This window comes from Pristis pectinata, chromosome 32 (assembly GCF_009764475.1).
Source record: "Pristis pectinata isolate sPriPec2 chromosome 32, sPriPec2.1.pri, whole genome shotgun sequence".
NCBI lineage: Eukaryota > Metazoa > Chordata > Chondrichthyes > Rhinopristiformes > Pristidae > Pristis > Pristis pectinata.
Genome location: NC_067436.1, coordinates 20,762,622 through 20,787,029, shown reverse-complemented (window position 1 = coordinate 20,787,029; position 24,408 = coordinate 20,762,622). Strand labels below are relative to the sequence as shown.

The 24,408-nt window shown below is 42.0% G+C and overlaps 1 protein-coding gene across 5 annotated transcripts in view; it reads left to right on the top strand.

Moving 5' to 3' along the window:
• The window catches only part of neo1a (neogenin 1a), a 176,437-nt gene that overhangs the window by 51,547 nt on the left and 100,482 nt on the right, over positions 1–24,408 (top strand). For all 5 annotated transcript variants that reach the window (XM_052042461.1, XM_052042462.1, XM_052042460.1 and 2 more), the window contains exon 2: positions 1,822–2,139. In XM_052042461.1, the coding sequence (XP_051898421.1) occupies positions 1,822–2,139 (318 nt within the window). The remainder of the gene's footprint in view (positions 1–1,821; positions 2,140–24,408) is intronic.

Genomic DNA, 24,408 nt, shown 5'->3' with positions numbered 1-24,408 from the left:
CCAATGTTGGAAATTTGATATAAAAGCAGAAGATGGTACAAACACTCAGAAGGTCATGCAGCATCTTTGGAAAGAGTAACAGAGTTAATGTTGCAGGGTTTTGGATTGTTTCTCTCTTCACAGATGCTGCCTGACCTGCTGAGTGTTTGCAGCATTTTTCAAAGTTTAAGGTTGACAGAGGCCAGCAACGAGCTTTTTAGCTCTGGAGATTAAGCTTATCATCACCTACCTGGTGCTAAATCCATGGCATGGTTTACCATATAAACATTAAGTTTGGAAGCCTCAAGGCCATTAGTAGCCCCCTTACTAAGAATAAGATTTTACTGGGGTTCTGTTGAGACCCCGGTATTTGCTATCATTGTGAAAGATAAAGTCAAAGTTGAGTTTATGCACAGGTGCAATGAATTTGAAATGAAATTGGTTTATTATTGTCACATGTACCGAGGTGCAATGAAAAACATACCGTTCTTGCAGATCAATTCATTACACAGTGCATCGAGGTAGTACAAGGTAAGACAATAACAGAATGCAGAATGAAGTGTAACAACTACAGAGAAAGTGCAGTGCAGCTAGACAATAAGGTCTAGAGATCATAACGAGGTAGATTGTGAGGTCAAGAGTCCATCTTATCATATTAGGGAATTGTTCAATAGTCTTATAACTGTGGGATAGAAGCTGTTTTTGAACCTGGTGGTACGTGCTTTCAGGCCTTTGTATCTTCTGCCCGAAGAGGCTTAGGCTTAGAGCTGCTAACAAGACCCAATAGAGAGCTGGTATTTAATATTTATATCAGACTTTTGAGATAAAAATAGAAGATGCTTTATAGTCTAAGCAGCATCTATGGAGGGAGAAACAATGTTTCAGTTGATGACTTTTGATATGATGCTTTTATGAACCACATGGTACATCGCCAGTGAATGCAGTAAGTTCTATTTCACATTAATAACTGTATTGGGCTATGTCTTGAGTGTGATGAATGCATGAATTTCTGTGGTAGACACATTGTGTGAACCTGATTTTTACTTTCACTAACTGTTGGTCAGCCTTGCCTCGGATTCTTCACATCTGTAGTCTGCCATCTTGGTACATTTCATTCACTTTCCAGTCACATTTTCCATTCCAGATTTCTCCTCCTTGCTTCTGAAGATGCAAAATAGTGCTGGGATCCTGCATCCAGGCTGCCGGAAGACCCTGAGTTCCTTGTTCAAGTGACCATCCTCCCTATGATTCATGGCAATGCATTTCACTGAGCAATTTAATGAGGGAGCATATTATAGCTGGTCTTTTCAGACAACGTCTACATGCTTGCTTTGAGCTTAATGTGTGGTGATCAGCAGCAAATCACTGGATCCCTTGTGGTTGATTTGTCACCTCTTTCTAACCGAAGCCAGATGTAGGATCTAGTGGGGATCAGCTCCTCGCCAAAGTCTATCTTGCTGTGTGAGGCTCCTGGAACATTCCTACTCTGTGTCACTCAGTACCACAGTGGGCAATGCATTACCTCATTGCATCATTCAAAGTTGTGTGGCCTTTATTGGTTTCTAGGCTCGCTGGGGATTGTGTGATAATACTTGTGTGTAGACATGCTATGTATTAATTTTCTACAATGAAGTGACCCACAGTTAGACAATTTTTCTTATAAGTGCTGAGAAATAATTCCCCAATTGTAGAGCTATACATTTGCATTAACACATTGATTTCAATGTGATGAATGTTTGAGACTGAGTACAATCTGATTATATTGACTGGGGATGAATTTCTAGATAATAGTGTGTATTTTACGGAAGTATATAATGATTCTTTTGCTTCATCTCTTGATAGAATCTGTCATCCGAAGATTCACACCTTTTTACTTCACGGTGGAGCCAGCAGACACACTCGCGATACGAGGGTCCTCAGTTATACTGAACTGTTCGGTTTTCGCTGAACCCAGGGCCAGAATTGAATGGAGAAAAGATGGAACATTCCTAAATCTGATTTCAGATGAACGCAGACAGATACTTCCAGAAGGTTCACTGTTGATACACAGCGTAGTACATTCCAAACACCACAAACCTGATGAGGGATTTTATCAATGTGTTGCCACTATTGATAGCCTGGGAACCATTGTGAGCAGGACTGCCAAGATGACAGTAGCAGGTGGGTGCTGTTGTGAAGCGTCACCTTCGGTTGCTACTTAAATCACTCTGCAACGTGGACATCAGCTGAGAGCAATGTTTCCTTTAGATTGTAATTCCTTTTCCCAGTTTGGAATCTCTGTGGTGTGTTAACTGCAGATTTAGCTTCTAAACCCCTATCCAAACCCGATATAATAACTGTATTACCCCCTCAGTTTCACAAGTGCGTGTTGGCTCCTTTTCCCCCTCCACGTTGGCAATTAGATGGTGTGGATTTTATTGTTAAGTTCTGGCAGTAATTCTCTGGCCTCTTGGATTTCACTGGGCTCTACCCATAGAAGGAGAAATGAAAACTGATGCTATGGATTTCTTAGTGTTAGGGATTCTGAGACAGCTGGTAAGTTTATGCATTTTAGATTACCATCTGACACCTGCATCCTGAGACTTGCTGGAGTATACACAGTACAATAACTGGGGTCAAAGTCTGTGCTGGGGTTGGAAGGAGGTGCCAGTACTCATGACACTTAGTTTCTTTGAGAGCCGTTAGATCCATGATGCAGCCACACAAGTAGTGTGAGTAACACCAGATGACATATCAGTAAGAGAGAGTAAAGCTGATTTGATCTCAATGATCCAACAACAAAATACTGCAGATGCTGGAAATCTAAAGAACCAGCAAAAGCTGAAAATGCTCAGTGAGTCGGTCAGCGCCTGTGGAGAGAGAATGAGAATTAATGCCAGGTTGATGATGTTTTTTGACATCGTGCAGAGCACAACATTCCAGCAGCACTTGTGTTATTTAAACAGATCTTACAGGTTACAGCTTAGTTGCTGGTTGATTTCTTCTGGCTGTTGCTATGTTTGATGCTTTCTATGATTATTCAAATTTTGGAGGTCTATGGGGAACAGCAAGGCTGGTGCTGAAGGACACTGCAAAGCCTTCTGTTAAACAAACAGTTGTTCCAGATACAGTGCACCAATAGCCATTTTCCTTACAAGGAGAATGAGCAGAGGGAATGCAAGGGCAGAAATGGAGGAGGAGAAGGGCTCAGCAAAGGATTATATCAACCAAGGGAACTCAGAAAGCAGTTCACTTACCTAAATTTCAGTGAGGAACAACACATAAGATGTCTATGCATCACTATGAGCCTCCTGACTGAGATCTACGAAATCTACATCTGCCATGATACTCTTCCTCTTTAAGAGGTGCTGATGAGTTTACTGGGTGCCAGCTCATTATAATAACTCTCTGCAGAAATGTCTAGTCAGTGAAAGTGCTGCCCACACTTGCTGCTCGCTATAGTCATTCAGGTGAGCAGACACAGTATATTGATGCATTGCTTGTATTCCACTAAACAGGATTGGCTCTATTAGGCATTGCGATTCCTGTAGACATTTGTGGGCTTTCAAGTTCAGTTACAGTAACCACACTTTGACATCATCAGTCAGAGCCTGCTTTAAGAACCTAGCAATTCAAGAACACAGAGAATGCTAAAAACACCCAGCAGGTACATACTGTAAGTTACTGAAAGCCAATGTACAGATGCAGAAATGATATGTTGGCATTTATTACAAGTTGATTTCAATACAGGAGTGAAAATGTTTTATTGCAATTATATAGGGCCTTGGTAAGACTGCACCTGAAGTACTGTACACAGTTTTGTCCTCTTTTCCTGAAAAGGGATATTCTTGTCATAAAAGGAGTGCAGTGAAAATTCACTAAGCTGGTTCTAGGGATAGTGGGTGGGTTGTATGAGGAGAGATTGGGTAAACATGGCTTGTTATATAAAAAGAAGTGAAAATGCTGGAATCGCTCAGCAGGTCAGGCGGCATCTGTGGAAAGTAAAACAAAATCAATGATTCAATTTGAAGACCCTTCGTCAGAATTGGAAAAGTGAGTAAACAAGTTAGTTTTTAGTTGCAGAGATAGTGGAGAGGGGTAGATAGAACAAGGGAATATCTATGAATGGGGAGGCCAGGGCTGCCATGATCATGCTGTGTACAAGCTGTCTGGTTGATAGATTCATGAGGGCAAATTGTCAAAGAAAACCAAAGGGACATGTAAAAGTTGTAAAATGCAGGTCAGAGCCGTTGCACAGAACTGAAATGAAAAGGGGAATGGGGAAATAAGCAATGTCCTAGTTGGTGTCTGCAGGGAGAGATATACCAATAATAATGGAAATCCAAAAGCATTCTACAAGCATATAAATAGTAAAAGTATAGGACATGGAGGAGGGCGACCCACTGAGGATAAAAATGAGATAGATGCTGAGGGCAGTGTTAAGATACTAAATGAGTACTTTGCATCTTCACCAGGGAAGTAATGAAAAAGGAGATGGTTGAGATAAGGGTTGTGTGCATCAGTCATTGAAAGTAGCAGGGCAGTTTGAGAAAATAGTTAGGCATGAACAGTTCTTGGCTTTATCAATAGAGGCCCTCAACTGGAGCACTATGTTTAATTCTGGTCACCACATTATTAGAAGGATGCGAAGGCACAGATAAACATAGGGCAGCACTGGAACAGGCCCTTTGTCCCACTATGCTTGTGAGAGCCAAGACGCCAATCTAAATTAATCCCATCTACCTACATGTAGTTTGTGCTTCTCTAATCCCTGCTGGTTCATGTGTCTGTCTAAATGCCTCTTGAACGTTGCTATCGTATCTGCTTCTACCACTTCCCCAGCAGTGTATTCCAGGCACCTACTGCTCTCTGTGTTCCAGGTGGCGGGCAGTCGAGGGTTCTACCAGAGCTGATTGCCTATCTCTCTTCTGGGGTTATATCTGTGCACGTGTGTCCCTGGAGAAGGAGCATGCAGTATCCATGAGTATGTTGGAGGCCTTCCGGGACTGGTGTGCACCACAGGGGCTCAAGTGAGATGGCTATGTTGTAATTTGAATATTGAAGTATTGTTATAATGTGATGCTGTGATCACTGAATAAACCTCCTTTGTAAAAGAAACAAAACACTCTTTGTGTAAAATCAAAAGCTTTCCTTGCAAATCTCCTTTAGACTTTCTCCCTCTCACCTGAACCTATGCCCTCTAGTATTTGACCTTCCCACCCTGGGAAAAAGACTCTGATTATATACCCTATCTGTACCTCTCAGAATTTTATATACTTTTATCAGGTCGCTCCTCAGCCTCCAATGCTCCAGAAAAAACAATGCAAGTTTGTCCAACCTCTCCTTATAGCTGATACTCTCTAATCCAGGCAACATCCTGGTGAACCTCTTTTGCATCCTCTTCAAAGCCTTCCTAAAGTACCGTAAACAGAACTGCACACAATACTCCAAATGTGGCTGAACCAAAGTTTTATACATGAATTGCTTACATACTTTTATACTCAATGCCCCAATCGATGAAGGCGAGCATGCTATATTCCTTCTTTACCATACTATCCACATGTTGACACTTTCAGGGAGCATCAATATTCCTAAGGGTCCTGCCATTTGCTGTATACTTTCCTTTTGCATTTGGTCTCCTAAAATGCAGCGCCTCACACTTGCCTGGATTAAACTGTATCTGCCATTTCTCTGCCCAAATTTCCAACTGATCTATATTCCACTGTATCCTTTGACAACTTTTCTCACTATTGACAACTCCACCAATTTTCATGTCATCTGCAAGCTTGCTAATCAGACCACCCACCACTTCTCTGAAGGTTTGCATAGTTTTCTTCTCTGTACATTTAGCCAATTCCCTCTTAACAGCGACGAGAAATGATTTACGAGAATGGTCTGTGGGAAGAGAATAGATTGGAAAGGCTGGGGCCCATTTTACAGAAAAGAAGGCTGAGGAGAGATCTGATAGAAGTAAATAAAGTGATGGCAGGTCTGGACAGAGTGGATAGGGTATGGTTGCGCATTAGAGGTCATGGGTATAAAAGGAAGGATAGAATTAACTGTGACACAAGGAAAAACTTATTATGCGACATATGGTTGGAATCTGGAATGCACTACCTGCAGATGTGGTGGAGGCAGGTTCATTTGTGACCATTAAGAGGAAATTGGATAAATATGCAGAGGAGAAAAATTTGCAGGTCTACAGAGAAGGGGCTGGTGGGTGGAACAAAAGAATCTCTCTGGTAGAGAGCCAGGTTGGATATGATGGGCCAAATGGTTTCCTTCTATGCTGTACCATTCTGTGGTTTAATAAAACTGAGTTAATATTATAACTGGATAATAATATAGCACAACTGAGGAGTTCTGACATAAAGGGATAAAGTGATTAACCTGAAATTGTTGGATCCAATATTGGGTTCCAAAGGCTGCAAAATGCTGAGTGAGTGTGGAACATGCAGGAGGCCCAATGTAAGCTTGAGGTCATAATGTATTGGATAATTAAAGCAACAGGCAAGTGAAAGCTCAAGGTCACCCCTACAAACTAAGTGAAGGTGCTCCTCAAAGCAGTTGTCCAGTCTGCATTTGATTTCTCCGATAGAGGTTCTGACAAAGTCTTTGACCTGTAAAGTTAAGTCTGTTTCCCTTTCCACACATGTTGCCTGACATGCTGAGTGCTTCCAGCACTTTCTGTTTTTGGTATATTCTAGAGCTTAGAAAAATGGGAGAAGATCTCTTTGAAACCTACTAAATTCTTACGGGGTTCAACAGGGAAGATGTTTCCTCTGGCTGAAGACTCTGGAAGCAGAAGTCACAGTCTAGTAATAAGAATAGGCTATTTAAGACTGAAGTGAAAAGAAATATCTTCACAGAGCATGCTGAATCATTGGAATTCTATACTGTGTAGGGCTGTGGAGTTTCAGTCATCGAGTTCATTCAAAACCGAGCTCAATGGACTTCAGGATGTTAATGAGAGCATGAGATATGCAGGAAAAAGGCATTAAGGTAAAACATCTGCCGTGATCTTGATAAATGGCAGAGCAGGCTTGAAGGGCCAAATGAACTGCTCCTGTTTCTATTTCTTATGTTCTTTGGTCAAGCAGCAATTATGGATGGAGAAACAGAGTAGACATCATCGGTTGATGTCTTTTCATCTGAACTGGCCAGGAAAGGCTGTTTTTTTTTACGTTGTCAAGTCCTGAGGGCTGCAACGTATCAGGTAGAAAAATGAGAAGCTGTTCGTTGATCTTATGTTGGGCTTCAGTGCAACAGCGTAGGAAGCCAAAGATAGAGAAGTCAGAGTGGGAATGGGATGGAGAATTAAAGTGATAGGCAGTTGGAATCTTACAGCCACTCTTAGAGCACCAAATTTATGTTTAGTTTCTTCATTGTAGAGAAGATCACATAGTGAGCATTGAACACAGTACACTATTTGCAAGGGAATGGCTGCTTTGCATGGAAGGACTGTTTGGATCTCAGGATGATGGGAAGCAAAGAGGTAAAAGGGCAAGTGTTGCATCACAGGGAAAGTGCCATGAGAAGAAGAGCAGGTACTAGTGAAGATGGAAGAACGAACAAGGAAGCAATGAACCTTTGGAATGCTGAAAGGGGAGGGAGGAGAAGATGTATCTGGCAGTGGCATCCTTTGTAGGCAGAAATTGTGGAGGATGATCCATTAAATCCTGAAGGTGCTGACTCTATGGTTCCTGAAGGTACTGTCTCTCCCAGGGGTAGAATCCCAGAATGTACTATCTCTCCCTGGATTTGGTCCCTGAATGTACTGACTCTCCCCAGGGTACAGTCCCTGAAAGTGCTGATGTCTCTGGGATACAGTTTCGTTCATCACTGGTTGTCCTTTAGTTCTTTGCCTGTGGGTCAAATGTGAACCTAGATAGCCAGTATCTGAAAGTTCATCACTGTGGTTGACCATCACAGCAAAGTTGAATCCTGCCCACATACGTGTTGGATGGTGATCAGGAGCAGGATTTGTGTCTTGCTCATAGCTCAGTGTTGCTGTCTTGGCTGTGGTATACTCGTGAAGCTGAGCAAATAGATTTAACCTAGGACCTTATGGTCTGGGAGGGTGACTGTCACACTGGGTGGCAAATTTACCAAGTAAGGCATGAGAGGGCTGGTGTGTGTGTGTGTGTGTGTGTGTGTGTGTGTGTGTGTGTGTGTGTGTGTGTGTGTGTGTGTGTGTGTGTGTGTGTGTGTAGATTATATTGTAGTCAAACTGGGAAGACCCTCCTGACAGCAGTCTCGTTGCTAGTTGTATAATTCAGTTCTTGTAGTGTAATGAATTTGTAAGGAAACCTGAATCCAGATTAAACTTGAACTGCTCAGAAATGTTGAATCTTCTCTTTCACATGAGAAACCTGAATTTGTTTTTTTTTTAAATTGAATAAATGATTAAGAGTCAGGCTGTGAGTGCCATGCATTTTCTCAGTACTTGTACCTTCAATTTTCCATTTAATTTAAGCAGTGTTTAAATGAGTTTCGCACCATATCTGGCGTGTTGTTGATCAGCATGTCGAGCTTAGTCTTTCCTCCTGTCATACATGGGAGAACTGTGAAAACCTGATGGAACCTGAAATTGTGTGTGGTATTAATCTGTAGTAAATTATACAGTGTTGCTGGCATGTCACTGTAGAAGTCATGATACTGGATGAAATAATAACCATATGTCCATCAGGTATAGGGTTCCTGCATTGTGCCACTTTGTGTGACATGGTGGAGCAGCACTGTTGGATATGCACATTCTACAGCACCATGTACTTTCATTTCACTTTCCCTCCATTCCTAATAGCCACCTCCTACTCTGCAATGTGTTGACAGGTGCTGGTTAGTCCCTGTGACCTTGCAGCCCAACATTTGTTTAGGACAGACCAAACTTTAGAAGCCTTAGTGCACACAGTTTAGGACCAAACCAAGAAAGTACCTTCCTCAAGTTCACTAGAGTGTACGGGCAAAGATCTCTGCTTTGGAGATTTTCATTGAAGAATATTGATCCAGGACTCCAGGGAGAACGCCTTCATTCTTCTTCAAAAACTAAAGTAGTAGAAACTAGTAGAATAAGGTGTTCTACTAAACCTAGTGACACAGTGTCACGTCTAGTGTAATCAATATGAAATAACATGGTTACTTAATTCAAATTTTAAAGTGTTAAATTTCCTGTATCAATGAGTGCGGGGTTCAAAATGGATACGATGTTATCCTGGTTTGTCCTCTTATGTTAGCATAAAAGATCACATGAAAAGTCTGAAGAACAGAGTTCTCATGAGTGTCCTGGTTTGATATTTATTTCTCAACAGAGGAATCACTAATGCAGATTATTTGGTCATTATTTTAGTAATATTTGTCTGAGATAGCTGTACATGAATGGGTTTTCTGGATTACAGGAGTGACTGCTTTTAAAAAAGGTATTTGATTGGGTATGAAATGTTCTGTGATATCTTGCAGTTGTAAAAAGTGCTACAGAAATGTAGGCCTTTTTGTTATTTTCATTATTTCTTTCACTAATGACTAATTCAATTATTTCAGTGCAAAATTTGATAGGATTGTAGGAGATTGGGTGGAGATTAAGATTGGCAGAATGTGTACCACTAATATGATTATAATCAGTTTATTAAAGTGTGGCAGTGCCTTCATGTTGCAATTACATGTCCCTAGTGTCCATTGTTGGTATAGTCAAATACTGCCCACTAGTGTGTGATAACCAGTGTCATAAGGCCTGCATGTGAAACATTTCTGAAAATATTTAGCAGTTTATCATGTCTCTTGAATATTATAATCCTCTGCAAAGTAGAACCTGTGTCATTCAGGGAAATGAATAGCCATTTTATGCACAGCAAGATACCACAAATGGAATTGAGATAAAAGTGTGTTATGTTTGTAGTTGGAGGTGTTGACTGGACAGCCAAAAGAATTTTCTGCTCCACTTTAACTAGAAACGTGGAAGTTTTCAATACCTAACTGAAATTGAGGAATAAACAATTGTGCTGTCCTATGATATGGCACTCTCTCCCTCATCCTACACTGAAGTATTTGCATTCTGATGCTAGTTTGCATTTCTCAAATTGTGCAGAGTAGGAATTGTTGCACAACTTTTGTCACATTTAATTGAGAAAAGTGTTGCAGATATGATTGGGTTCAGCTCAGGCTGTATCACCATAGGTAGAATAAATTGGCCTAGATATGTGTAGCAGAGGTTCAGTTGAATCATATCAGTTCTGAAAGGGTTAAGTTATGTGGAGAGATTGTTCAGTCTGTGCATTTATTCCTTTGAGTATAGAAGAGTAGGGGGATATTTAATTGAGGTATTTAAGATGATTAAAGGAATTGATAGGATAGAAAAAAAACTATTTCCTCTGGTGAGGAGTGCCAGAACAAGCAGACATAACTTTAAAATTAAAGCCAGGCTGTGCAGAAATACTTCTTCATATGAAGGGTACTGTAAATTCAGAATTCCACAGCCCAAAGCTGCTGAGGTTGGTAGTAAAATAAACATTGTAAAACTGAGTTTGATAGTGTTGTCGGATAAAGGTGTGAAGGATTATGGAAACCAGGCGGTAGATGGAGTTAGGATACAGATCAGATATGATCCACATTGAATGGCAGAACAGGCTTGGGGGACTGAATGGCATCTCCCTGTTCTTTGATCAGCTGTGATGCCTTGTATGCTTGAATAACCTGCTGCCAGTCAACATGCCACAATGAAGGATGGCCATCTAGATGAGATACCAGAATATAGACTTTTATGCAAAGCTTAATAGCAAGAGATAGCAGCTTGGGTAGTTGAAGGAAAAAAATAAGGAAACTATTGCAATAAGTGCTTGCTGTTGTTGTGGACTGTTGTATGGACAGTTTGATAGTCCTGCCAGAATTTTGATGAGTCTGAGCCCAGTGCCAGAGTCACTGACCCATTGGCTCTTTCCAACAACTTATCACCCACAGTGCATCTTAATTACTGTCAGCACTGCTTTCACTATGTCAGTGGGACAGGATTTTCAGTTGCCTGGTAACCAAAGAGATAAAGAATGAAATGGTACTGAACATTAGGCATCCCAGAAACTATCACACTGGTTCCTACATTACAGTAATTCTATTATATTGGGTCTGCCATCACAAAAACTATGTTACACTGGTTTTTGCATTACAGTATCTGTGTTTATATTAGCTTCTTAGTTACAGTAATTCTGTGTGACATTAAAGTAACCCTTATGACAACTGTGTTTCACTGATTTCTACTTTAACTAGTTACACTGGTTTCTACAATGTAATTCTGTGTTACGCTGATCCACACTACAGTAACTCTGTTACATTAGTTCCTACATTGTAGTAACCTTTATGGTAATTCTTCATATATTACAGTAACTTGCATTAGTTTACACATTATTTTAACAGTTATTAGTGGTTGCTGTATTACAGTAAAATGTTTCACTGGTTGCCACAGTGCAGTAACATTACAGTAATTTTGTATTCCCAAGAACAAGAGTACTCATGGAATCAGCGCAAAGAGAGATCATATATAAATGTGTGTGTGTTACTGACACATTACAGGGTACACAGTGTATAGGAAAGATAGGCGGGTAGGTAGAGGGGGTGGTGTGGCTTTGATGGTAAGCAACGATGTTAAATCAATAGAAAGAAGGGACATCGGATCAGAAGAGGTAGAATCCTTATGGGTTGAATTAAGAAACGGCAAGGGTAAATATAGGCCTAATAGCAGTTATATATAAGCCCCCTAACAGCAGCCGGGATGTAGACTACAAGTTACAGCTGGAAATAGAAAAAAGCTTGTCAGAGAGACAATGTCAAGATAATTATGGGGGATTTTAACATGAAAGTGGATTGGGAAAGTCAGGAAGGTACTGGATCTCAGGAGAGAGAATTTGTGGAATGTCTACAGGGTGGCTTTTTGGAGCAGTTTGTTGATGAGCCCACCAGGGGATTGGCTGTTTTGGATTGGGTGCTGTGTAATGAACCTGAGGTGATCAGGAAACTAAAGGTAAAGGAACCCTTAGGAAGTAGTGATCATCATATGATTGAGTTCAGTTTCAAATTTGAAAAGGAGAAGCTGATATCAGGTGTGTCAATATTTCAGTGGAACAAAGGAAATTACAGTGGCATGAGAGAGGAACTGGCCCAAATTGGTTGGAAAAGTAAGCTAGATGGAGGGATGGCAGAGCAGAAATGGATGAAATTTCTACAAGAAACGAGGAAAGTGCAGGGTAGATATATTCCAAGAAAGAAGAAAATTATGAATGGAAAAATGGCACAAATGTGGCAATCTGGAGAAGTGTGAGGTGGTACACTTTGGAAGGACAAACTCCAAGGCAGAGTACAAGGTTAATGGCAGGATTCTGTGGAGGAGCAGAGGGATCTGGGGGTTCATATCCACAGATCCCTGAAAGTTGCCTCACAGGTGGATAGGGTAGTTAAGAAAGCTTATGGGATGTTAGCTTTCGTACATCATGGGATCGAGCTTAAGAGCCGCGAGGTAATGATGCAGCTCTACAAAACTCTGGTTAGACCACACTGTGTCCAGTTCTGGTCACCTCATTATAGGAAGGATGTGGAAGCATTGGAAAGGGTGCAGAGGAGATTTACCAGGATGCTGCCTGGTTTAGAGAGTATGCATTATGAGGAGAGACTAAGGGAGCTAGGGCTTTACTCTTTGGAGAGAAGGAGGATGAGAGGAGACATGATAGAGGTGTACAAAATATTAAGAAGAATAGATAGAGTAGACAGCCAGCGCCTCTCTCCCAGGGCACCAATGCTCAATACAAGAGGGCATGGCTTTAAAGTAATCGGTGGGAAGTTCAAAGGAGATATCAGGGGGAGGTTTTTCACCCAGAGAGTGGTTGGTGCATGGAATACACTGCCTGGTGTAGTGGTGGAGGCAGATACGTTGGTCAAGTTCAAGAGATTGTTAGATAAGCATATGCAGGAATTTAAAATATGTGGGAGGAAGGGGTTAGATAGTCTTGGGTGTGGTTTAAAGGTCAGCACAACATGGTGGGCTGAAGGGCCTGTATTGTGCTGTATTGTTCTATGGTTCTGTGGAGAGAGGTTAAGACTAAAATGAAAGCAAAAGGGAGGGCACACAAGGAAACAAAACTAAGTGGGAAAACAGAAGATTGGGAAACTTTTAAAAACTTACAAAAAGAAACTAAGAAAGTCATTAGGAAAGAAAAGATGAATTATGAAAGGAAGTCGGCAGATAATATACAAAAGGATACTAAGAGTTTTTTTAAATATATGAAGAGTAAAAGAGAGACACGAATAGATATAGGACTGATTGAAAATGGTTGCTGGAGAAATTATAATGGGTAACAAAGAGATGGCAGAGGAACTAAATGAGTATTTTGCGTCAGTCTTCACTGTGGAAGACATCAGCAATATACCTGATAGTCAGGGGTCTCGGGATAGAATGGAGTACAGTTAAGATTACTAGAGAGAAGGTGCTCGGGAAGCTAAATGGACTAAGGACAGATAAGTCTCCTGGACCGGATGAAGTGCACCCTCATGTTCTGAAGGAGGTGGCTTTAGAGATTGTGGAGGCATTGGAGATGATTTTACAGGAATCAATAGACTCTGGCATGGTTCCGGAGGACTGGAAGGTCACGAATGTAGTTCCGCTGTTTAAGAAAGGAAGGAGGCAGCAAAAGGAAAATTACAGGCCTGTTAGTCTGACATCAGTGGTTGGAAAGTATTGGAGTCGATCCTCAAGGACGAGGTTATGGAATACCTAGAGGTGCATGACAAGATAGATCCAAGCCAGCATGTTTTCATGAAGGGAAGATCCTGCCTGACCAACCTATTGGAATTTTTTGAGGTAATCTCAAGTAGGATGGACAAGGGAGAGGCTGTGGATGTTGTGTATTTGGATTTTCAAAAGGCCTTCAATAAGGTGCTGCACAAGAGGCTGCTTAATAAGATGAGAGCCCATGGAATTACAGTAAAGATATTATAATGGATAGAGCATTGGCTGATAGGCAGAAAGCAAAGGGTGGGAATAAAGGGATCCTGTTCTGATTGGCTGCCGGTTACTAGTGGTGTTCTGCAGGGGTTGGTGTTGGGGCCGCTTCTTTTTACACTGTATGTCGATGATTTAGATTATGGAATAAATGGTTTTGTGGCTAAGTTTGCAGGTGACACCAAGATAGGTGGAGGAGCAGGAAGCGTTGAAGAAACAGAAAGGTTGCAGAGAGACTTAGACAGTCTAGGAGAATGGGCAAAGAAATGGCAGATGAGATACAATGTTGAGAAATGTGCAGTTGTACACTTTGGAAGAAGAAATAAATGGGCAGATTATTATCTAGATGGGGAGAAAATTCAAAATTTGGAAGTGCAAAGGGACTTGGGGGTCCTCGTGCAGGGTACTCTAAAGGTTAACCACCAGATTGGATCGGCAGGAAGGAAAGTGAACGCTATGTTGGCATTCATTTCAAAAGGAATAATGTATTGATGAGGATGTGTTGATGAGGCTCTATGGGGCACTGGTGAGACCTCATTTGGAATACTCTGTACAGTTTTGGGCCCCTTATCTTGGGAAGGATGTGCTGATGTTGGAGAGGGTTCAGAGAAGATTTACGAGGATGATTTCCAGAATTAAAGGGCTTACATAAGAGGACCGTTTGTCGGCTCTTGGACAGTATTCATTGGAGTACAGAAGAATGAGAGGGGACCTCATAGAAACATTTCGAATGTTGAAAGGACTGGACAGAGTAAATGTGGCTAAGTTGTTTCCCTTGGTGGGTGAGTCCAGGACAAGAGGGCACAGAATTAGAGGCCATTTAGAACAGAGATGAGGAGAAATTTCCTTAGCCAGAGGGTCGTGGATTTATGGAATTCGTTGCCACATACAGCTGTGGAGGCCCGATCATTGGGGGTGTTTAAGGAGGAGATTGATAGGTATCTAATTAGTCAGGGTATCAAGGGATATGGGGAAAAGGCTGGGAATTGGGTCTAGATGGGAGAATAATTTAGCTCATGGTGAAGTGACAGAGCAGACTTGATGGGCTGAATGGCCTACTTCTGCTCCTTTGTCGTGATCTTGTGATCATTGCTGTACTGGGAACCTGGTGTGAATCTAGCAATGAATCACCAATGGCTCAGTGTGCAGCTGTGGGACAATTTGTTACTGGGGGAGCACTAGGGAAGCACAAGCATTTGCACTAGGTTTCTGGAACCCAGATGCCTGTCACAGCAGCATTCAGTGCACAATCTGAGTGGATGTCTTTTTTTTCAGTACAAGGGGCTCTGTACCCTTTGAGTATTCAGACTGGAGGACCAAGAGTGCTATAATGAATCTGTACTTTGCAGGATAGTCATTAGCAAGGTCCCAGTGTGATTGCTTTACGTTGGTCACAAAATTGTAACAGTGACTATAGTTAAGAAGTACCTCATTAGCCGTAAAGCACTTAAGGACATCCTGATATTTAAAAAAATGCTATAAAATATATTTTTTCCTGAATTTGGAATTTGCCACTTAGCAGAATTTTCTTCCAAATTAAAGCTGTTTTAACATGCTGTGTGAGACTTGGTCTCACCAGCAGTTTCCTAAGCCCTGTCCAACCACTGGAGACATGGCCAGCACTCTGTCATTTTAGGAACTGAGAAACGAGAGGTATCTTGCTCCAGTAGAACCCTGGTGAGACCGCATCTGGAATATTGTGGACAGGCTCAGTCTTCTCACATAAAGAAGTTTTTCGTACATCACCACCTCAATCTAACACTACACCGCCTATCTCTTTTACCTTCCAGAGTGGATAACTTTTCACTTATCCGCCTTATTCTGCACCTGCCAAGCTTTTGCCCACTCCCTCAGTCTATCTAAATAACCTTGGTGTCTTTGCGTCCATCTCTCAATTCTCCATCCCACCCAGTTTAGTGTCATTGGCAAACATTGAAATATTATGTTCTGGTCGTTCATTCAAATCATTGTGTATATGTTGTGAATACGTAGCTGGGGCACAAGCTTTTACCTGTGCAGTACCCCTCTAGTGCATGTCACTCTGAAAAATAGCCATTTATTCCTACTCTGGATCCTAATCTGTATTTAGTTCACACCAGTGTAATACCCCAGTACTATGTAGTTTAAGTTTACACACTAATATTTTATGTTGGAATTGCCTTTTCTGAACTTCTTCAAACGCATTAACATTTTTTCCTTAAATAAGGAGACCAATGCTCGACATAAAACACCAGATGTGGTCTCACCAATGCCCACTAACGGAAGCAAAACCTCCTTACTTTTATATTAAGTTCTTCTAGCAATAAGTGATAACATTTTGTTTGATTTCCAATTATTTGCTTTACTTGCATACTAACCTTTGGCAAATTATGCATTAGAACACCCAGTTCTCATTTGCATCAGAGTTCTGCGATCTCGCATCATGTGAAAAATATGCTTTTTTAAATTTATTTCTGTCAAAATGGACAATTTCACATTTTTCCACATTGTAGTCTATCTGCTAGATTATGTTCATTCCTTTACCTCTCTATCTCCCTTTTCCTCTTCACAACTTAATTTCCTGCCTATCTTTGTGTCATCAACAAATTTATCAGCCATACTTATGCTACCTACATCCAGTCATTTATATAAGTTGTGAAACATTGAGGCTCCAGCACCAATCCCTGTGGTACACCACTCATTGCATCTTGCCAAGCAGAAAAAGACCCATTTACGCCTACTCTCTGTTTCCTGTTAGCCAGCCAATCTTCTGTCCATGCCAGCATGTTACCTCCTACACCATAAGCTCTTATTTTCTGCAACAACCTTTGATGCAACACCTTAACAAATGCCTTCCGGAAATCTAAGTATAATACATTCACTGGTTTCCCTTTATCTGCTACACAAAGAACTCCAGTAAATTGGTCAAACATGATTTCCCTTTGCTATGTGCCCTGCTATAACATCTTTAATATTATCTCTGACAGTTAGCAATTTGTCTTCGCAACAACTAAGAATAGAATACTCCTGCCTAGTGGTGTTTAATTAAAGACTAACTAGCAATAACTACATGAAAAATCACACTTTTATTTTGTTCTGAAACTCTCAGTACATCTGAAACTGCTGCCTGGAATGTAAGTACTTAGCTACACCTCTGCACAACACATTTGGGAAGAAACAGCTATATCACTGGGTATATTTCATAGTTCAAGTTCCTAGACTCTCTCAGAGTTATTGTAATGTAGGTATCAGTATTACAAAGCGTTACTGCATCCCTGCCTTCACACTAAAATATAAGCTTGGTATTAACTTTCATCACTACTTGCTGACCAACATGAATGCTTTCTCTTACTTTTTCCATTCATGGAATATGTGATACTGTGAGTCTTCACCTCTACCTCTCACTAGTAGCATAAAAACATGAAGCATAAAATTGGGTGAGGGCACGTGGCTGTTACTTGGGAGTTGAAAACAGCTTTTTCTTTGTGTCTGCATGTATGGTTAGGAAATGGATGCTTGACTTCAGAATTGTGTTATTAAAATACGATGGAGAGAATGAGGATCCTTGCACTTCCAACTGATTACTGTGGCCTTTTCCCACAAAATTGGCTGAGCCACAGGTCTGGTATCCATGAATGATGAAGCCATCGAGAGGTCAGATTCATTGATGCTGTGTGGCTGTGTACTTAGTCAGTGGAAGTGGACACTACTTCCAGAGTTGGCAACTATTGCCCTTGAACAGTAGTTCACAGACTGAACTGGGTAAGGGCAGCAGATTTCATTCCTTGGAGGACATTAGTTAATCAGATGAGATTTTTTACAACCTAATTGGTAATCACAGTCTCCATTACTGATATTTGCTTTTTATTTCAGATTAAATTTCTCGATCACTTTGGTATGAGTTGAACTTGGTATCCTTGGGTCATTAGGCCAGGCCTCTGGATTGCTTGCCAGTAACAGAAGCAGAATGCTACTATTATCTCATCAAAATGGTCATCTTAAATGTGTCAACTTGGGCAAGTAGCAAGGGTTATCTGACAGTGGAGGCATCACGTCTGATGGACATGCGCACATGCACACAAACGCACACACTTGCAATAGGAGGCACTGGATAGTTTTCAGTAGTTCTCTGATAGTTTCTTCTCTCATTCCCTTGCTTTGGGGCTCAGAGGACAATTGCAACACCTGGTTTAGGTCACTTGGCTCATCAAAGACCATGTGTTGTGCCCAGTATTTAGCAATGTGTCTGGTAGTGTTTTCAATGATGGAGCCATAGGGGCAAAAGAAATTGAATCTGTATTGTAACAGTTGATACTTTTATCTAACGTTTCCATCCTATACAATAATCTCAAAATGTCACACTGAATAATTGTTTAAGAGAATGAGATGATCTTTATACAGCTAGCTACCCATTATTTTGTGTGTATAAAGCAAATAGCCGCCAGTATATGCAGAAACCGTAATTCAATCTCTGCTTCAACTCCTGCAGTTTGTGATGTCGTCTGAATGGTAGAATTGAATTAGTACCTTGTAAAGTGGCAGCCAGGCTTCACCTAATGTTTATTCATTTCCAGCACACACTGCAGCACAGCTACACACACACACACACACACACACACACACACACACACACACACACACACACACACACACACACACACACACACACACACACACACACACACACACACACACACACACACACACACACACACACAATTTTCCTGTCGAATATGTTGTATAAAGTTTGGTGAAAATAAAGAATTTTATTTTGGAGATAAATAACTTCAGCGTTTTATCCAAGCTGTTCTAACATTGCTATCACTATGATTTCAGCAAAGTTTAACGATGAGCATGTGGCACTTTCATCTTTAAGCCTGCAATGTAGTATAGATTATAGGGTCCCTTGGCAAACTTAGGAGTTCATTTCAATTGTGACAAAACTATTTATTGCTGGAGGCTGCAGGCCTATTTCTGATAATGGTGGAAGTGTGGTAACAGTGCTGATGAAGGGGTTATGGAGCAAAAAGGCAGACTGATGTACCTTTACTACTTCCCTGCTTCAGTTAATAATTTCCTTTTTCTGCCAATTCCCACCAATGTTTCCACCTTAAACATTGCATTGGTGAAGTGTTTAAGAGCTGTTATGCAGGACTCAGCTCTTCCATGTCATGTGATGGCAAGACCTGAGACTGTGGTCCTTCCCTACAGAGCCTCTGAAGTGGCTGCACAGAGCCTCAGAATGCATCTCTTAGTATGTACTCTTGCACTTTGTAATATGCCAGGCAGCAGCATTTGGTTGTAGAAATCTTGCACTGGAAGACTAATAAGTTTAAGGCAGACCAAAGTGCTTCTTTCACCAAGTTGGTGATCTTCCAGCAGCACTTGATGTTTGTCTCAGTATGCATCCCTGGGAACAACCCATAGATCACAGACTCCTGTATTATGCAGCTGCTTGGGATGTACCTTGACAAAGACACTGCATTCCTTGACAAAGACCTGATTGGCAAACACATGGTCCACAAGGAGTGGGATGATCATCTCATCCCCACTGCAGCCACCTCAAGGGCAGCATGGTGTGGGATTGAGACTCCAGCTATGTATGATGGATCTGATGGGAAGGGCCCTTTGCACCACCAGCCAGGCAAAGTCTAGGTGCTTGTTTGTGAGTTTTGGCAATGAGGCATTTTGCCAAATTACTTTTGATGGTCTGCTTGGGGGATCATTCCATGGGATCCATAGTCTCCTTCCCCAAGGGCCAGAGCTGAACACTAGTCAAAACTGTTTTTCTGCAGCAACTTTTATATAAGGCACAGGTGCTGTGGCAAAGTCCAACTGACTGAAGTGCAGCAACTGCTAGAGCATCTTGCACCTGATAACCAGGTTCTTACCTGTCACTGAGAGGGGATGCCTCTCCTGTATTCCCAGCTTCTGCAACACCTTGGCTATCTGCTCCAGCCAATTCTTGCCACATACTCAGGCACTTCTGAACCAGACCAGCTGGGGTAGTATTACAACCAAAACCAATTTTTGACCTTTATTCAACAACTCAAAGGCACTTTCTACTCCTGTTCCCTTCACGTGCATTGACACAAATTGTAGCATGTTTGATTGTAACTCAGTTTTGGATCACGTAATAAGCACAGACTAGGAATTGGATTTGGGGTTTAGTGCTTTGAATGGTTTAGTCATACATTGCCAACGTAACAACTCGACTCTTTCATTTGAACAGTAAATTCTCCCAGTGATTATCTGTAGCTGTCAAGCTCCTGGTAACCCTTCAGCATGTCAGTGGCATCCTTAATGGTGCTATTATGAACCACTCGTGTCCTTTGGTCTCTTACTGTTGTTGAATTATGGAATTAGTGAATCTTAACTGCTGATGCGCAGAGTGAATTGTATCACTGCTGTGTGCATGAGTATTGAGACGTGTACGTGTATATTTGTGCTTATGCATTTGAGCTGTTTGTGCGACTGGTGATCTTTGTGCGTTTATTTGTATCTCTGCTCAGGTATGTCTGCAGAGGAGTGTATTTTTTGTGTGTGTGTGTGTGTGTGTGTGTGTGTGTGTGTGTGTGTGTGTGTGTGTGTATGTGTGCGTGTGGTGGGTTCTGTATATTTTAATGTTAATTAGGAATTGGAGTTAGTGGTGAGATGTGATGAACTCCTTGTTTGTGTCATAGCCCTACAGCCCACTGATGCCGACCGTCAACTGCCCATTTACACTAATTCTTCATTAATCCCATTTATTTATTCTCTCCACATTCTCATCATCTGTCACAGAGTGTGGGTTACCTGAAATTAGAAAATCTAGTGTTCATACCATTAGGTTGTAGACACTCCATACAGAATATGAGGTACTGTTCTAGTTTGTGTTTGACTTCACCCTGGTGGTGGAGAAGGCCGAGGACTGACAGGTTGGTGTGGGAATGGGATGGGGAGTTGACAGGGCATGCAACTGGGAGGTCAGGATGGCCGTGGTGGACAGAGCGCAGGTGTTCTGCTAAACTATCGCCTAGTCTAGGTTTGGTCTCACTGACATAGAAGAGGCCACAACAAGAGCTCTGAAGATAAGTTTGGAGGAGGTGCATGTGAATCTTCAGTGTAAGTTTAGAGTGAGTGAGACCAGTGCAGTAGACAAAATAAAAGAAAAATGTGGCTGCTGGAAATATGTAAAAACAGAAAAAAGTTGGAAATAGTCAGCAGATCGGGTAATCTCTCTGAAGAGAAAAACATAGTTAACCTTTCAGCTCCATGAGCTTTCAATAGAATAGGAAGCGTTTACAGACTTAACAGGTTTTGCAGGTTTTAAGCAAGTACAGAGGTAGGGAAGGGGGAAGAGAAGAAAGAACAAAAAACTGGTCTTATAAACTAGATAAGATTTCTTTATTAGTCATATATACATTGAAACACACGGTGAAATGCATCTTTGCATAGAGTGTTCTGGGGGCAGCCTGCAAGTGTCGCTACGCTTCCGGCGCCAACATAGCATGCCCACAACTTCCTAACCCATACACCTTTGTAATCTGGGGGGAAACCCACACAGACACAGGGAGAACGTACAAGCTCCTTACAGACAGCAGCTGGAATTGAACCCGGGCCGGGGGCTGTAATAGCATTACGCTAACTGCTACGTTACCGTGTTCACACTACAGCCAATCCCAACACGAGTTTATGCCACTAAAAGTACCTGTGAACAAACACACAAATTAGGAGCAATGCACACAAATGCTGGAGGGACTTAGCAGGTCAGGCAGCATCTGTGGAGGGAAATGAACAGTTAACGTTTCATCAACGAGACCCTTCATCAGGACTGGAAAGGAAGAGGGCAGAAGTCAGAATAAAAGGGTAAGGGGAGAGGGAGGAGCATGAACTGGCAGGTGATAGAAACGTTGACTGTTCATTTCCCTCCATAGATGCTGCCTGACCTGCTGAGTCCCTCCAGCATTTTGTGTGCGTTGCTCCAGATTTCCAGCATCTGCGGTCTCTCTTGTGTCACACAAATTAGTAGTAGCAGTAGGCCATTCAGACCCTCAGGCCTAGACTGTCTTTTATTTCCAGCATCTGCGGTCTCTCTTGTGTCACACAAATTAGTAGTAGCAGTAGGCCATTCAGACCCTCAGGCCTAGACTGTCTTTTCCTCGTAAGATAACCTGCCTTTTCAAGACATTAGTCTAGTAAATCTACTCTGCTTCTATTGCATTAATATCCTTGATTGAATAAGGAGACAAGCACTATAAACGGTACCCCAGATATGTCTCACCAATGGCCTTGGTAATCTCCATACTTTTGTATTCTGTTCCCCCAGCAAAAAACAATAACATTTTGATAGTTCTCCTAATTAGCTGCTAACCAGTAGATGACTCCTGATACAGGGTCTCAATCCAAAACATTGTCCATCCCCATGCTTTCACAGATGTTGCTTGATCCACTGAGTTCTTCAGCAGTTTATTTTTTGCTGACCAGTAGACTTGCCTTTTGTGAGTCATGCATGAACCCCCTACATTCCCACAGTTCTCTGATCATCCAACATTTAATATGTTTAGAACCATAGAACACTACAGCACAGAAAACAGGCCATTTGGCCCTTCTAGTCTGTGCCGAAACTTTATTCCACTAGTCCCATTGACCTGCACCCAGTCCATAACTCTCCAGACCTCTCCCGTCCATGTATCTATCCAATGTATTCTTAAAACTTAAGAGTGAGCCCGCATTTACCACGTCAGATGGCAGCCCATTCCACACTCCCACCACTCTGAGTGAAGAAGTTCCCCTGAATGTTCCCCCTAAACCTTTCCCCTTTCACCCTAAAGCCATCTCTTCTCGTACTTATCTCTCCTAATCTAGGTGGAAAGAGCCTACTCGCATTTACTCTGTCTATACCCCTCATAATTTTGTAAACCTCTATCAAATCTCCCCTCATTCTTCTACGCTCCAAGGAATAAAGTCCTAACCTGTTCAATCTTTCCCTGTAACTCAATTCCTGAAGACCCGGCAACATTCTAGTAAATCTTCTCTGCACCCTTTCAATCTTACAAATATCCTTCCTATAGTTAGGTGACCAGAACTGCACACAATACTCCAAATTTGACCTCACCAATGTCTTATACAACCTCACCATAACATCCTAACTCCTATACTCAATACTTTGATTTATGAATGCCAGGCTGCTAAAAGCCTTCTTTACAACCCTGTCTACCTGTGACATCACTTTCAGGGAATTATGTATCTGAACTCCCAGATCCCTTTGTTCCTCTGCACTCCTCAGCGCCGTACCATTTACTGTGTATGTCCTACTTTGGTTTGTCCTTCCAAAATGCAACACCTCACACTTGTCTGCATTAAGTTCCATCTGCCATTTTCTGGCCCATTTTTCCAGTTGGTCCAGATCCCTCTGCAAGCTTTGAAAGCCTTCCTCGCTGTCCACTACACCTCCAATCTTAGTGTCATCAGCTGATCCAATTTACCACATTATCATCTAGATCATTGATATAGACAACAAACAACAATGGATCCAGCACAGATCCCTGAGGCACACCACTAGTCACAGGCCTCCAGTCTGAGAGACAATCATCCACTACCACGCTCTGTCTTCTCCCACACAGCCAATTTTGAATCCAGTTTACATCCTTTCCATGGAAACCTAGTGTCTGAACCTTCTGAACTAACCTCCCATGTGCGACCTTGTCAAAGGCCTTACTGAAGTCTACGTAGACAACATCCACAGCCTTTCCTTCATCTTTATTATGCTTCCTGCAATAATGGACAATTTCACAATTTCCAACATATTTAATATGCATTACACTCACATTCAACTAGCAAAATCTCATTAGGCATTCACCTGATTAATTGTATCCCATTACAAGATAAGATAATAAGATAATTGTGTTCCATTACGCAATAACCCCAATGATACTGCTGCAGCACACACTCTCCCCACTAACACTGCCCCATCACACACTCCCCACTAACACTGCCCCATCACACACTCTCCCCAATACACTGCCCCATCACACACTCTCCCCACTAACACTGCCCCATCACACACTCTCCCCACTGACATTGCCTCATCACACACTCTCCCCACTGACATTGCCCCCATCACACACACTCCCCAATACACTGCCCCATCACACACTCCCCACTAACACTGCCCCATCACACACTCTCCCCACTAACACTGCCCCATCACACACTCTCCCCACTAACACTGCCCCATCACACACTCCCCACTAACACTGCCCCATCACACACTCTCCCCAATACACAGCCCCATCACACACTCTCCCCACTAACACTGCCCCATCACACACTCTCCCCAATACACAGCCCCATCACACACTCCCCACTAACACTGCCCCATCACACACTCTCCCCAATACACTGCCCCATCACACACTCCCCACTAACACTGCCCCATCACACACTCCCCACTAACACTGCCCCATCACACACTCTCCCCAATACACTGCCCCATCACACACTCTCCCCACTAA